The following is a 16,141-nucleotide window of genomic DNA, read 5'->3' on the forward strand; positions in this document are numbered from 1 at the left end:
CAACACTTTCACCCTAATGAGACAGATTTCCTTAATTATATTATTTATCCTTAAATTTAATTATGTGCCTTTCTTCTGATATATATCTTTATTTTCATTCTTTATTCATACAAACTATTCTTTGCACACGCTTGATATTATTAGCACATGGATATGTCACATCAGGTTTATGCTGTATTATTTTGAATTTTCTTGCTGCAGATTTAGTCACTCTAAATTTAATTTAGTCTGTAAATCTTTCTTCCTACTGCTGTAGTAAGTTTGAGCCCTACAGGGAAGGGTTTCCTTTATCTCTTGAGATTTTCCAGTTCATATTAGGGAATTTTCTCTTTTTGACCACCAGTTTTGAAAAACAGGACCTTGGTCCAACAATAGACTTTTGAAAATATCATTAATAGAATCTGTCGTATTAGGGCTCTCTATGTTTGTTATTTATTTTCAAGACAGCATGGGCCTTCAAAAGTGATCCCTGCACCTCTCCTCAGGCTTAGACTATGTTCTGGTGTACAGCCAAAGTTAGCTAGTCAGTTTAAACAAAATGCCACAAAATTTGACAAGATACTATGGCAAGATTAACATCCTCTGAAATGATAACCCCACTCAAATTCACAGAAAAAGAATATATTAAACTGTGTTGCACTAAACCTTTTGTGGAGAAAGTACCTGTGAAAAAAACTATTTTAGGCAGTCTAACTAAACAAACAAACAGAAAAATCTTGCTTCAATTTGTCCCAAATCAGCCTCTTGTCCCCCATTATGTCAATAACTTCTCTCCAGCAAAACTAGACCTGGCATTTAAAGCAGAAATTTCCTATCCTTTTCTTCCATCTATGTAATGCATTACAAAGACTTTGAATGACTTCTAAGGCACATTTGTCCTTCAAAAGAAAGATACTACTCCATAAAAAAAAAAAAAAAAAAAAAAAAAAAACCTCACAATTTGAGAGTCAAAGGATTAGAAGATTTTCCTACTTTCTACAACCGATTAAATTATCTGAATTAATTAACCTTTAATTACATTTGCAACTATTATCTAGTTTTCGATCCCAACAGAAGTCCCACCATATGATATCTATATCTTAGTCAATCTTATACTCAAAAGCATGTGCAAAAGAAAAAAACTGCTAGATTATAAATTAGCATGAAAAACATGTGCGCAGTGGGAAAACGTCCACAATATTACAGCAGAGCAGGGATCTTAGGTGAATTGTATGTTATTAAACTGAACATGTTTGTTATGAAACTGAACGTGTCTGTGTAAAATGTGTCTCTTGACAAAGAGGCTGACCTCTCTAAGATTTCAAAAGATCTCTGTACATCAGGTGCTGAAAGGAAAATTACTCCTCCAGAGGAACTGTTGTTTTAAAGCAGAAGTCTTTTGGCTTGAAAGCGGTGGATGACTTTTTCAAGGCTGTTTCAAAATATACAGGAGGCAGCCTGCACCTGCAGAATCTGAGATAACCACCCAGGAGAGCACCTCATTCCTCACTGTAGACAGCAGCAGTAGCACTGTAACTATTTTTAAAGAAATACTCATTAGAACACGTAAGAGGGACACAATGTGAACAGAAGCTTACTTATCAGTTGTGTGAATGGGGCATACAAAAGAAAAGCAGAATAGCCTCTGCATTACTCACAGCTAAAATACAGCTGAGTATATCCTGAACAGAGCAAGCTCAAAGAGCCAGCAGAACCGTCTGCTGGTGCCATAGTACAATTACAGGAAAGGACTCACACATCCCTGCCTTTCTACAGGGTCACATTTCCACCACCTGAGGACAGCCAGGCCTGGCAGCCAGCACTAGGAACAGCACACTTGGAGGAGCTTCTGGTCACCAGACTAAGGAGCAGCTCATGCATTTCATGTGCTACCTGAAGCTGCACCCTTCTTGCCCTGCCACACACACCCGTGTTCAGGACCCTTCAGGGTCCCCCTCTATGTACCCATGGAAAGCAACAACATAAAACTGAGCCACCTTTTTCCGCCTCACCATTTTAAATCTTTATCCTAAGATCCTTGAGGGAGTGTTTTGTCCCCTGAGACTAAAAGCAGGTAAAGACTGACTACATTTTTTCAGGCCTAGGGGCAAAAGGAGAATTAACTCTCTTATTCTTCAATATTCTTCATCACAGCCAATGCTTGCAACAGTGATCACTTCAATATGCTGCCACCCTCCTTCCACTTACCCACTGTATCCTAGTTACCAGCCTACTCAGTTTTCAAAGTCACTAATAAACATCATTTTAAGTCAGCAAATGTTTCATGACCTACGCAAAGCAGGAGGTGGGAGAGATGGGGAACTGCTGTCTTGAAAAGTTGGTTCAAGCAATATGCACATGGAAAATTATAATTTAGTTTGAAATCAGGGAAGAAAAAATATCCAAACGGTTAATATATGGATTGTTCCCTCCAGAGTGACTGATGTGTCAGAGAGTAGCAGAGATGTTCTATCTGTGCTTCCATGAACACTAACAAAAAGCAAGATGTCAGTGACACCCTAACAAACTGCTGGCACACTTGTTTATTCTCATCGATTCACCAAAGCAGCCTGGGCAAAGTAGGTAATTTCTGCTCAAACTCTTCCAACCTCTTCACCATGACAATCTCCAAAGCCCATCCAGCTCCATTGCTTATTCTGTAGCAAGGACACACGACCCAGGGGTTAAACTCTGGCCCTCAAGCAGGCTAATGGGAAATCACCACTTACTGTAAGTAAGCGAGATTTTGAGATATTAAGTGACATTTTGAGATACTCTGTCTTCAAAAAATAGTTGCTCGCCCCTATCACCATGCTCACTGTTCCATCCTTTCCCACACTGTTTTTTAGAGGTCACTTCAAACCATCCTTATCTCAATGGAACAACCACCACAAACCATAAGGGCTTCATCCATTTTATCCAAACCAGCCTAAGACTATGGGTTAACTACCTATTTGGTAGCTTGTCTAGCACCAGAAATAACTGTACCAAAATTAAAAGGAGCTTACAAAAATGTTTGGTATGTAGATACATACACAGAGACTTCTTCAAAATGCAAAGCTTTCAAAAAAAGATGGACAGAAACTTTTCACCTCTATTTTCTGCTTTTTCTTTATGCAATGCCATAATATCTGTTTTGGAAACTGGACACACCAACAGAAGTTAACTAAAGAGGGCCTCTAGGACATTACTTCTGCTCAGTAAACCCTTGCCTTGGAATTCACCTCCCTGCTCCGTCCATCAGGATATGATCAAAAGATCAGATGGGTTCATGAACAACAAAGTAATGGGAATGGGAACACTCGAGGTTTGGAAGATTACATGGGAGGTTTGTTTGCATGTTTTTAGCATGCCTCATGCTTGTTGACATTTTTAACCTCTTCACTTGTGCCAAGAGATAACAATGACTAACTTAGGAGGGAAAAAGTCATGGTATAAAGAAACAAGCATACAAATACTGAAGCTGGAGTTGGCTCAGGCTGAAAAGAAGATGACTCACAGACCCTCAGCATTTAGCTTTGTTTCTAAATGTCAGATAACACCAAGAACTGCTAAAGTAAGGGATAAAGATGCAATCTTTTTTCTTGCTTAAAATAAACAAAAAGTAAAATCAAGTTTCCATTTTCAGAAGTTTCATAAAATTTACCATTAGCTTTTCAGTGACCACAGACAGTTTTTAAAAAGAAATTATTGTCTCTGGATAGTCTCTTGGAATTATTTCTATTTACAGAAGGGACAAATGTGATGCTTCCTTATCGACTCCCATAAATCCTGCCATAAATTTTCCTGTAACATGTTTTGCTGTTAACAAACGACAGAAGTAGGTACTTTTCTACAGCCAAAATAAATGTATTCTCAAAGAGCCTAAGTTCATATTGTTTTTAATCAGACCACAACTCTGATTTTATAAAAGTGTTGCTCTGTTAGCTACATTTTCTGCTTAAATGCAAAAGACCACTCACTACAAGGATATTTTGTGTCTCTGTTTTTACTGAAGTGCTTTACAAGAATAGAGAACAAATGCCTGTAATGTGACATTGTTCAGAAGTCTTTGTTGGTTTACCTGTTAGAGATGTTTGTTCCTAATTGCAGTTCTGCCATAAACTTGCCTAAGCAGAAAAATAAAAATAAATTCTTTTTAAAAGAACAGAAAATGACACACTTCCTCACTGATCTTTCTTTTTTGATGTATTGGAGTAGTAGCTACTTCTTAACGACTTATCCTCTGCTCCATCACTAGAGTTTTTGAAGAAAACACTCATAGGAGCAGAGTCAAGAGACACTCTTGCAGAGAGCTCTGCTCAGAAATTACTTGGCAATGTCGTTGGTTACTAGTCTGTGGATAGCCTTCCAAACAGAAGCTTCACTGGTCATGAATATTCTTACACTCCTTAGAAGAACAGCAAAGCCTTTGACAGAGCATATTGCAACAAACTCGGGACTGGTGTGCTATCAGCTGCTTTTCTCATATGTTCTGAGACCACCTACACAGCAACACTCCACAGCTGTACCTCCAACTTCAACAAGGACAGTGTGGACTCACCCTAGCACAGAAAACTCCTCAAAGGAGCTAAAGCAGTCTTCCATGTGTAGACAAAACATTGTAGTTGATCAAAAACACAGAAATAATCGAGGACAAGAACAGGATTAAATGGACTGTTTTCATTGTGAAAAGGAAAGCACAAAGATGCCCCAACATTGTATCCTAGGCTGGATGCTATTTCATGAAATATATTTATGATGTCAGCATTAAGATAAGCAAGTTTTGTTCATACAAATTTGGTTAGTCACAATCAAAAACATATAAACAGCTTCAAATGGACCTAGTCAAGTTAGGTAAGTAAACAGTGCCAAATTATGTTTATCCACATAGAAAGTAAAGAAAAGTATGCTGACAATTTATACAGCTTCAAATTATTTATATCAGCTAAAAGAAAGCAACTTGAATGGCTGAGAAGACATTTTGTATGAAGAACTAATCAGTGGCCCCAGGAGCTCTGCAGAGATAGCAGATTGTTAGGATGAAAATCCTGCATGATGGGGAGAGGGAGGAAATTGCATGATTTATATAAAACAGAGCTGCAGCCTCACCTAGAATATTACATTCAGCACAAGTCATCACTAGTTCAAAGGGACACTGCAGAACCAGATAGAGTTCAAAACAAGGTAACAAAAATGATTACAGCATGGAAGGAGTCATCTAGAGGGACTGGAATTACTTGCTTGAAAGACAGCTGTAAAAAAGAATAAAAAGTGAAATGTACAGAAGTTGGAAGTTCCCTGCCTCATAGGAACAGAGGAAGGGTCCCTGAAATTAAAGGTAGAATATTCAAAACTGATCAAAACTAAATGTTTTCATCAACAACAGAATAAAACAAAATTCAGTTTTCCTTCCCTTGTAAAGTTATTGTCACCAAACCCCACAGAGAAGCTTTGTAAATTTATGTTCCAAGATGAGTCTGAAAACAAAACACTATCCAAATTCATTAAAAGACTGGCTGTGTAGATGCACAAGATGAAAAGCTGTAACTAAAATGATTAATGATAACAAGCCCCCAGCACCAGAGTATAAACTATCTGACTATTTGATAGGGGGAAAACAAACAAACAAAGGAAAACACAAAACAACAAAAAAAAAGTGTGGGAGACAGGCAATACAACATTTGCTCACAGACTCTCTTAAAATCACAAGAAATATTATATTTATGGCTAAACTGTTACCTGTTAGATTAACCTTAAAACTTATAGGTACAGGACTAGATTAACCATCATCTTGACCCTTACAATGTGTTTTTATCTACTCTAGGTTCCTCTGAAAGAATTGCTTTGGGTTTTTTAAAATAAAACCTCCACCAGTATAGTGTAAATATTTTTTGCCACACTGAATTGCAAATGATCAGTTTATAAATGTAACTCTTTAGGCAGGTCTTCAGGTAAATTCTCAGTTAATGCATACACTGTATGAACTGAGGACAGATATCTGAATGGAAAAATAACAGACATCAATCCTGCTATTCAGCTTGGAAACTCACCAATATTAATGCATGTCCTGGCAACCTAAGAGCCCTATTGATTTGCAACCATTCATTGAAGTGCAGTGAAAGCCATAATTAGATAAATAGCTTTGGTAAAACTAATCTGAAACTCATTTGTTTTGTTTAATGAGATAAAACAAGAAATTAAATATCTGCTTAATGTTCCTCTTATTATCCTTCAGTACAATAGTAAAAATATAAATAAAGACATATTAATTTGACTGCCATTATTATTTTTTGCATTTTATGTATTTTGTTGCAGCAATTGTCGACAAAGACCAAAGACACAAAGGCACTATTTATGAATTACTGTGCTCAAATAGGCTGAGAATCTTTATCAATCTCTTTTATACATGTGGAAAAAAGAACAGGTCTTTTAATCATTTGCAGATGCTCTTTGAGATGACAGAGTATAACTTTAAGATGGTCTGCATCATATAAGTTTTTCTATTATCAAAATTCCAATTTTAACATGATTATGCCATCCTTTGTGAATGGGAATTAAACTCTGTTTAAGTTTTCAAAAGTGTTTATAACAGTTAAATGTAACAGGATTATTAATTTTTGTTTCTTAAATAATTTTTTCCCCAAAAAAATTCAAGAAAGGCTACTTTAGAGTATTCCCACACACAAATCAGTGCTAGCACGGACAGACGATACAGTTTATCCCGCTCAAGTCAATACACATTTAAGCTTAGGACAGGTTGTGTCCTCCTCTTTCTTCTTTGGCAGCTAACTACTAGATTCTGTTCCTTTTAGGGCTTGGATCTCCCACGGCCTTCCTTAACAAACACCACACAACGCAGTTTGTCCTGCAACACAGATTCAGCATCAGACTCATTGCCCACACCCCCAGATTTATTTGTACTGCCAGGAGGTTTCAGGCACTGCAGAAATGGCAGACCACAACAAAGCGCTGGATTGTACATGAGCTGGGATCAGGAGCAGGTCTAAGCGATACTTCTGTCTCATTCCTTCAGCCACCCAAGAAACAACTGCTTCACAACTTTCAGAGCTAACCATCTATGCGCACATTGGTTTTCTCCCCTCCTTTCCATATTTAAAAAATCAATTGATGTATCACTGAACTGAATTCACCTATGGGATGAAAAGGAGCATCTGCTCAGCAGTGTGCAGCAGCAGTCTATTGCAGCAAATGATTACCACATCCATCTGAAATTACAAAGTGGTTTAGGTCCACTGGGTCTAGCTCTCTTGGCGAGAACTTGGCCAGAAAACCACAATTAAATGCTTATCATCTTAAAAAATGTATAAACAAACCCCAAACACCTGCTCTCTCTCCCTCCCCCAAGCCACATCATAAATTCTTGATGTTCACAAGTGGTCTGGACCTCAATTTTCTGTTGGGGTTTTTCTGTGGGACTTGAGGTCTGGGGTCTTTTTTTTTTTTTTTTGATCGTTTGTTTCAGTTTTTGACCCAAAATGCAGTACATCATCCTCCTCCATATTGACCTACAAACTACTCACCATCTACTTCATCATGAAGGGCATGGTTTGACAGACATTTCTTCCACCAGTGGTATCATTTCAGTGGCCACTGGTGCCACTCATTCCAGTCAGAGTGCTGATACTGACACATGCACAACCTGCAGAGGGGCTCAGAAGGGACAGCTGCTAGAGAAGCTACCACAATAAAACACACACACAGATAAAACACACCTCATAATTAAACAAAAGACTCTCAACTGTTTCTTTCTTTATTGCTCTAACTCATGTATCCCATGTATGCCTCAGTTAAATAAAGGCTTGAGTAGGAGGTTCAGGAAGCAGGGAAAGAAAGGCAGTCTCCTCAACAAGAAAAAAGAAAGTTGCAATCCTGACAATCAGTATTTCAAAAAAAAGGAAATAATCTGGCATTTTAAGATTTAATGGGTTAATTCAGTTCTAAAACTGAAGGCAGAAGATCCTTACTGATGCTATGAATACACATCTACTGTTATTTATAGAGATTGAAGGGCTTTTTTCTCCTTCAATCAGCAGAATATTTTCTTTTAGCAGTATAAAAAAGTATATTGACTTTGAATCAGTTGGACCACTGTGTCTCTCTGCAAGAAAATATCTTACAAAAAAGGAATTAATCAGAGAAAATTGTATACCATAGGATTTAAATCATTAAATTAATGACTGACCCTAGCTTAATACAATGTCTGTAAGAAGATTATTTTACAAGGTCAGACTAACCCAAACCAAACAATAATAAGTTAACTGAGTTAAAAGACATAGTAACAATTATGAATAGCTACTGCATTTTATACCTGCTTCCACGGCTTTTAACTTTAGAGCCCAAATGACTTCTTTTTTTGTCCTTAAAATCATACCAAAAACACAGGTGTAACAAAAAATGTTAAATAAAAAGGTGTCATGGATAAAGTTTATACCCCATATACTGGACATATTCTGCTTTGCTTTTTTTTTTATTTTCCCCTTTTGAAAAGCTATCACTGTCTTTTCAGCATTTTCATCAGTATAAAAATGCACAGCTTGTTTTGCAATTTCTTCACGGCGCAAATGGAATTCAAGCCACTGGGGACATACAATTAACAACAGCTGAATACAAATCTTAACAGAGTTTGTCATAATTGTACAGTTTGGTGTTGTTCATTCATCCTGGCAGCTGGGAAATCTAGTGTGAATTAACCAATAATACAGGTTTGTAATCACGCAAATTAAAGTATAAAATTCCACTAAGTGAATTTTGTTTATTTTCTTCTAAGTATGTAACTAAGGGGACAATCAGCTCACTTTAAATCAAGAATTTCAACAGGATATAACACGAGCAGAAGTTTTGCAAATACACTCATTTTACTTCCAGTGGAGTTCATCTTATTTCCTCCATAGACTTCCTTGATAGGTTTCCAAGCCATACACAGCAGCACCACATTTGAGGATCTGCAAGTTACATCCCTTAGGAAGGGGAGCAAGACCAAAAGTGAAACCAGAGAGATCCTTGTCCAACCAGACAAAAAACATGCAAGGCTGATCAAACTTATTTCTGCAGTCCTTAGCTGAAGATGTATTTTCAACACAATAGGCACTTAAAGTCTGAGCACAGGCAAAACGAGCGCAAGGTATTTTCAGCTGGAGCTCAATTTGCAGCATGGGAAAGAGCTTACAGTCAAGTCTGGTTTATGGTAGGCAGGCCAAAGAGAGGCTTATCGGGATGTGCTCTGGACCAAAGCAGAGAAAGGAAACAGAACCTCTCTCATAGTTTAAAGCACGCTTCTGCATTTTTGACATGTCAAGGAATCTGTGTCAATTTTATGCAGCTTCCATGAACACAAGCCACATGATGGCACCTATTCCCCACACGCTGGCAGTGGCACCAGCTAGTACTGCATCTGCACTTTCCTAGGGATGCTAAAAAGCAGCTGACTGTCAGTCCAAGAATTGCCAGCCTCACTCCCAGCCCCAGCATATGACCACAGGCAGTGGGCATCATCCTGTCAATCAGACTAATCCCCAACCTCAGGGAGAAAAAATAGCTTTGCATTCTGCAAAACTTACTATTCTACTTCCTAGGGCAGAAGTATGGGTTTACTTTCCATTTCATTCAGCTGTAGTTAATTAAATCCAGGCATAATTTCTCAGATGTCATAACATGGGTTAATTAAGAAGTAGTCTCAATTTAATAATTCACTGAAGACTGACTATGAAACAAATTATTATGCAAATAAACACATGAGACACTGAAATTCTCCACCAGCTACCATGGTCACTGTTGCTAAAGTTATTTTATCCATTGGTCAATATTTCATGTGTCACCAATCACAGAGTTGACAAGTTTAAGGACACTATATGTGATATGTGAAAGATAATTATCTAAATTGAATACATCTAGCAGGCATACATAATCCCAGTTACAATAGGAAAAATTCAAGACTACTTACCACAATTATTTTTAGTCACTTAATAGCTGCTAAAGTGATGGGGGTATTAACTTACTGAGTAAAACCTCTGTGGCAGACTTGAAAGTAATATGTCACCAATATCAATCAATCAACTTCAATAATACTTCTGACAATAAAACTTCCAACCCACTGAGTCAATCCAGCACTTCTGTGTGCTGATTTCAGCCAGTACAGCATCTACACAAAACATCTCTGCATCTTTTTAATGCAGAAGAAATGTCAAAATTAAAGTCTCTATAGTATATGCAAACATAGATACTAGGGAAATTATTGTGATTTTTTTTTCTTCTCATTAGCAAGACTGGTAAAAAGAGCATAAAGGTGCTAGTGAAATGTGTTGATGGCACAAAATTGGAGGTATTGTCAAAACCCATGTAAACAGAATGGTGTACTGGACTATTAGGAGCCTTTAAGAAGTGTAATATTAAGAAAAGAGTATAATTCAGCAGCATTAAATACAAGATCACTCAAGCACCATGAAGATGAGAAGCTGCCAACAAGGATATGGACTGATAAATGTGGGTCATTTGCGAGAGGATTATCTGGGTACAAAGAAGATCCATATGCTCGGCTCAATCAAAACCTAAATATCAACAACCACCATGATGTAGCCATGGGAGGAAGGACTGTAAATTCTGCATTTCCAGCAGCCAGTTTCTAATGTGTTGGCAAAACCTCATCAACAACACTACAGTCTTCCCAGCTGCCAAATGAATTGATTACAGAATAGCCACCTGAATAACTCAAACAACTGAAAGCTCCTAACAGGAGATGAAGAAAAGTTTAGCAGAATGTAGGTTGAGAGGATCTGATACTTCATTTAATTCAAACAGATTGCATATAGTTTGATTTTTCTCCTCTGCCAAAGAGGAGTTGTCTCCAACAGCATGACAACTGCTAGAGCCAGAATACATGATAGATATCCCTAATGCACTCCAACCCTCCAGCTATTTTCAGCTTGGAAACCTTCTGTGCCTGATGAGGGTTATGTATCCTCAATACATTTCTCTTCCATTAACTTCTCCAGACTCACCCTGAACTCATGTACACTTTTAGCAGCTGTATGGCAGTTTCTGTAGTTTATTTTCAACCTGTAACCCTACGGTCAGTTACATCCTGACAGCCATACAGCAAAATAGCTGCTCAAGACAAAGCTAAGGTGTGGACAGTCTGAGAACATCTGTCTGGCCAAAGACCTCTAGGAACCTCACAGAAGTAACTACAAGGTATCAAAAGAGAAAATAGTCATGGTATCTCTTCAATTTTGATCAAACCAAAAGGTTCATCCCATGATGAAGGTTTCTACAGACCAACAGGATCTTTCACAATATCAGAGTAATGGGGTTTGACACCATGACATCCAAAAGGTTTTCCAGATCCACTGTTGTGACAAAGAACAACATTGATGCTCATGTATAACAGTATTTATCTGTGTGTAAATGTGAACCTAGAGAGTAGAAGAGGTGATTAAAAAGGTGTGTGCCTGTGTGTGTACAAGACAATTCCTCCTCCTCCTGAGCACTTCCAGTGTTAGATCCATAAAGAATGAAACTGAGTGTGGTGAAAAATTTTGCCATGATGGAGTGACCTACAGGGCCTCCCTGCTGGTGCTTCCAGAGGCATGGAACTGTATTTCATCACTAGCCACAAGAGAAAAGAGAAGGTATCTTTAACAGGCAGTAAGAAGATCAGGAAAGACAGTTCATAAGCAAAGTACTCCTGACTACTACATGTACGTTCAACACATAACTCTAGGAGGAAAATTGGGAAACAGAAGGGCCTTTCCAGAGATTTTGAGAAAGGACATGGCAGAGGGGAACAGTTCCCCAGGGCACAGTGACCACTACAACAGATCCCTCCTCCACCTCTGCACAAGCTCTGACAAGCAAAGGTTGCATTTTCTGCTGTTTTATCCGGCAGAGGACGATGAGTAAAACCTACACCTCACAGCTCACTGTGCAAATGCAATCTAATCATCCATGCCATCTTGGATAACTGCTACACCTGCCCTAAGAATGAATTTAAGAAAAAAAAAATCAAAGACAAGGTCTATGTACAGTTTGAAGTTCAAGAGCTTTAAAAGAAACATTGGGCTCCCCTAGACAAGGAACTGGATGTTTGTTTTATCTAAATGACTGAAGCAGTGGAGTGTATTCATGTTTACTATTCACAGCACAGAACCATCCAAGCAGGATGGTTATGCAGCTTTTTATACAAGGTGCTTTTCCATCTCCAGCTTCTTTACATGTATTAGTACTGGACGTATCCCAAGACAGAAAGCAAAAAATACCTATTTTCTCTCCAGTTTTGGAGATTGCTGAATTGAGAGGGAAATCTAATTTTGTTATGCTGTATTTTCAATTATCCCCATCTCTGGTCACAAATTTCAGATAGTCTAGTGTGAAGGGCCAAGAACTGAGGTGTCCAAACAGATTGAAAAAATTTATTTCACCCCATACTGATTTTCAAAATGTAATCAATTCTTTTAATGTATACTACCCTCTACTACACAATGCTTTCCTTTCCCCCAAAGCCCAGGAAGTATTTGAACAGCATGAAGTGAAGCACATCCTTAAAACAATTATGATACCCTTAACACTTCCATTATCTTTTATTATCCATAGTCCCCAGGCATGCACACATGTAGATTATCTGTGCTTTATAGATGTGGAAGCGAATTGCACTGCAGGCAGTCCCTGAGCAAGTCAGCATAAGAAGCAGAACCCCTGTTCAGGGGTCATAATATTTTTCAAGGAAATTAAACAAGCCCAGATTTCAGCTGGTCAGCATTTACTTGAACACAGCTCACCTAAGTGAGCAACACTCCTGATAAAACCAGCTGGACAAATAAGGCTCTCAGCTTGGTGTTTGAACAAGCAAAAAGGCACAAAGAAAAGTCACTGGAGAGGAAGAATAGACTAAGTTTTTTTCATAAGCAAACAAAACCCTCTGAAAATTAACTTTGGATTAACTTGAAATACTTTGTTGAGGTGGGAAAAAAAAGGAATCTTTGTTTCATATGTTTGTGTTACTCCTTTATTTTAGACTTTTAAAATTTTAGGGTCATGTTTAAAAGGGAAAGTATAAAAAAATGCTGCATTTTACTATTCTAACATATTCCTTTTCTCTTCCAAATACTCTCATTTTCAGGGTTCAAGTTATTCATCAGATTAAATAGAAGTATGTGAAAAGTATGATGTGCCTAAAAGTCCATTTCTGGGAGGAAAAGACACATGCACAGAGCAGACAGGAATCAACACAGAGCACTACTAACAAAAACAAACTGCTCCCTGGATAATCACATATGTAGGGAGATACTCCATGCATTTCAGGTGCCCACTTTGTCTCCAAAGGGAACAAGTGAATTAACAACCCTGCTGGACTCTGTACGACCTGCTCCTTGGAAGACCCCACTAGGCACTTATCCTGCTGAGTAATTCTGCCTCCAGGATAGTCCCTGCAAACCCAGAGATGGCAGAGCACAGCATCCCCACTCCCCACATGGGACCAAGACACTGCTCCGAAGGTCCTGCTGTAGCTATGCAGCATCTCCACACAGCATCTCCCACTGATCCAAGGTCAGAGAATCATAGAATGGACTGGGTTGGAAGGGACCTTAAAGACAATCTAGTTCCAGCCCCCTTGCCACGGGCAGGGACCTTCTGCTAGACCAGGTTGGTCAAAGCCCTGTCCAACCTGCCTTTGAATGTTTCCAGGGATGGGGCATCCACAGCTTTTGTGGGCAATCTGTTGCAGTGCCTCACCACCCTCACAGTAAAAAATTTCTTCCTAGCAGAAGATCTGCTAGGTTGACTCCAGACTACCTTACAGACTCACCATCCTCCCTCCAGTCTTCCTACTAAGACAGATGGTTCAAGAAAAACTTTACAAGATGACCCACAGGGTACCAGGAGGTGAAGCCATAGGTGACACCACCACTAAATCTGTCACACCGTGTTTGCTGGTCCATAACACAGAACATCAGCAAAGGCAGACAAGAGTCTCGCTGGAACTCTGTGAAACAAGAGAGGACCAAGGGTTCATCAAGCACAAGTGAGGAGCTGTGTCACCCAGGAGTTACCCAGGCTTCTCACTGGGGTGGTAACTCACCCACAGCAAATATTTACACAGTAACTGTTTTACCGCTTGCTTGTCAAATGCTTTCAGTAGTGGTGAGGAATAACCACGAGAGTAAACCTGAGGCTGCTCTGCATGGTGTCTCCCTGAAGTGTCATGAATTTGTTTTGTTAAAACAGTGCTTCAGACCTGCCTGCCAGCTAAAGCTGTCACCAGCAGCAGTTCTGCACTGCTTATCTCCTCCTCACTGCACACTTACTCCATTTCTTTGGCAGTATGCTTCTAATGAGGAACAAACCACACTCAATTCAGAAAAGGACTTTCTTCATTGGAAGAAGGATATCTGTCACAAATATCCTCCTAGGGCAAAGCAAGACCTATCTGTTTAACTGAATCCCCTTAGCTCTGTGTTCATATGGACAACTCAGATTGTAATCAGGTGGATTATTAATTCACCACAAAAATAAAACTCATTAGACATCTCAATACAGGTTAGTCTTTGTGTCTTGAATGTGCTAGAGGAAAACAATTACTGTAAAACTGGAATCTGAATCCACATTACTCAAAAATTTTACTGTGGATTTATAATTCTAATTCAACAGCTATTCTACTGTAGAATTCTAGAATTCTAATTCCACAGCTATTATATTGTGAATTTATATCCTACCTTAATCCTAATTATCTTCCTTGCCTATATATCCTCTTATAACAAAGCATTCACCCAGGAAGTTTGGTTTGAAATTCACACCCTGGTATATTTCACAACTTCCCCATGCAGAGAAATCATTTATTTACACGGGCAAAGTACTGCAAAGTTGATTAGGGTACAAACACATACCATGCTGACTTCCCCCAACTCTCTGCAAAGGTGTTTATCAGTGCACTGAAACAAAACAGCAGCTCACCTGATTCTCAATACGGACAGACCCAACCCCATGTGGATTAATCCATCCCTTCATTTTGACGCTCAGGAGATGGGTTACAATCCACTGTTGGCCTGCAAGTAGGGTCTGACCAGACTGACTGCCATTGATCTGACGGCAATGCCACCCCCGGTTAGGAGTGTTCAGAGCCATGGGCACCTGCTTGCCACTGCAGTTCCCAGCCACGGCAGCACCAGGCTGTACTTCACCAGAGCACTGACTGCCCTGCGGAGACACACCCCCAGCCTTTCTAAAAATGGGTGAAATTAAGTGAAATTTGGATGGGGATCCCGGTCATGCCCAGGTGACCCCACGGCCTCAGTGCCAAGAGAACGCGAGGCTGAGGGCCAGGTGTGCTCATCCCAGCTCCATCCCAGCTTCACCCGCCCCGGGGCACGCTGGTGTTCGCTGCTGGACCCGCGCGGGCACCGGTGTCGGGGCACCGGCGCGCTGTACCTGCTGTGCGCGGGGAGCAGGCATCAGCCCCCACGAGGGGAAAAGGACAGAGGGGGAGAGCCACTGGAGGAACCCGGAGATGGGACAGGGACGCTTTCTCACCCTGGTGTCTCATGTTGCACCAGAGCTAGCAGTGGCGGCTGGAGCCCGGGGCCCCCCGCGGACACCTCTCCGGTGGGTGCCGAGACGCCACCCGGCTGCTGCCCGGGCATCCTCCCTTCCTCTCTCCCTCCCTCCTTCCTGCCCTGCCGCCGCCCGGCCCCTCGCGGGGCCAGCGCCGGGAGCCCGCGGCCTCCCGCGCTCCGCGGCCCGGCCGGGGGCGCTGCGGGCGCCGCCCCGCCTGCCCCGGGCACCGCAGCCCGGCGGGCAGGGCAGGGCAGGGCGGGGGCGCTGCCCCGGGCCGCCGGCCGCTCCCTCGCTCTCTCCTTACTCATTCACTCACTCACTCACTCACTCACTCACCCGGCCAGCCGCGGCCGCGCTTTTCCTCCGCAGCGTCAGCCCGCTCCGCAGCAGCGCCGGCAGCTCCCGCAGCTTCTGCCGCAGCTGCACCGGCGGCGGCGGCTCCTGGGCTCCGCCGCCGGGGCTCCAGCTCCGGGCCAGCTCCGCGCCCTCACACGGCGACGGCATCTTCACGGAGCCCACGGCCATGCCGCATCCCGGCCGGGCTGCGGCGCGCAGACCCGCTCGCCCGCCCGCCTTCCCCCGGCCGCAGCCCAGCCGCGCTCCCACCCACGGGCAG

The 16,141-nt window shown here is 41.0% G+C and overlaps 1 protein-coding gene across 2 annotated transcripts in view; it reads right to left on the bottom strand.

The window, feature by feature from the left end:
• The window catches only part of RAPGEF5 (Rap guanine nucleotide exchange factor 5), a 155,532-nt gene extending 139,392 nt beyond the window's left edge, over window positions 1-16,140 (bottom strand). Inside the window, exon 1 of one of the 2 annotated variants that reach the window (XM_021538260.3) lies at window positions 15,862-16,140. In XM_021538260.3, coding sequence (XP_021393935.3) covers window positions 15,862-16,050 — 189 coding nt within the window. In that variant the 5' untranslated portion in view covers window positions 16,051-16,140. Of the gene's footprint in view, window positions 1-14,925; window positions 15,452-15,861 lie in introns of those variants that run through there. The other variant, XM_085567928.1, reaches the window with a different exon arrangement.
• Window position 16,141: the final 1 nt, after the last annotated feature.

Source organism: Lonchura striata, chromosome 2, assembly GCF_050655825.1.
Source record: "Lonchura striata isolate lonStrDom1 chromosome 2, ASM5065582v1, whole genome shotgun sequence".
NCBI classification, from domain to species: Eukaryota; Metazoa; Chordata; class Aves; order Passeriformes; family Estrildidae; genus Lonchura; species Lonchura striata.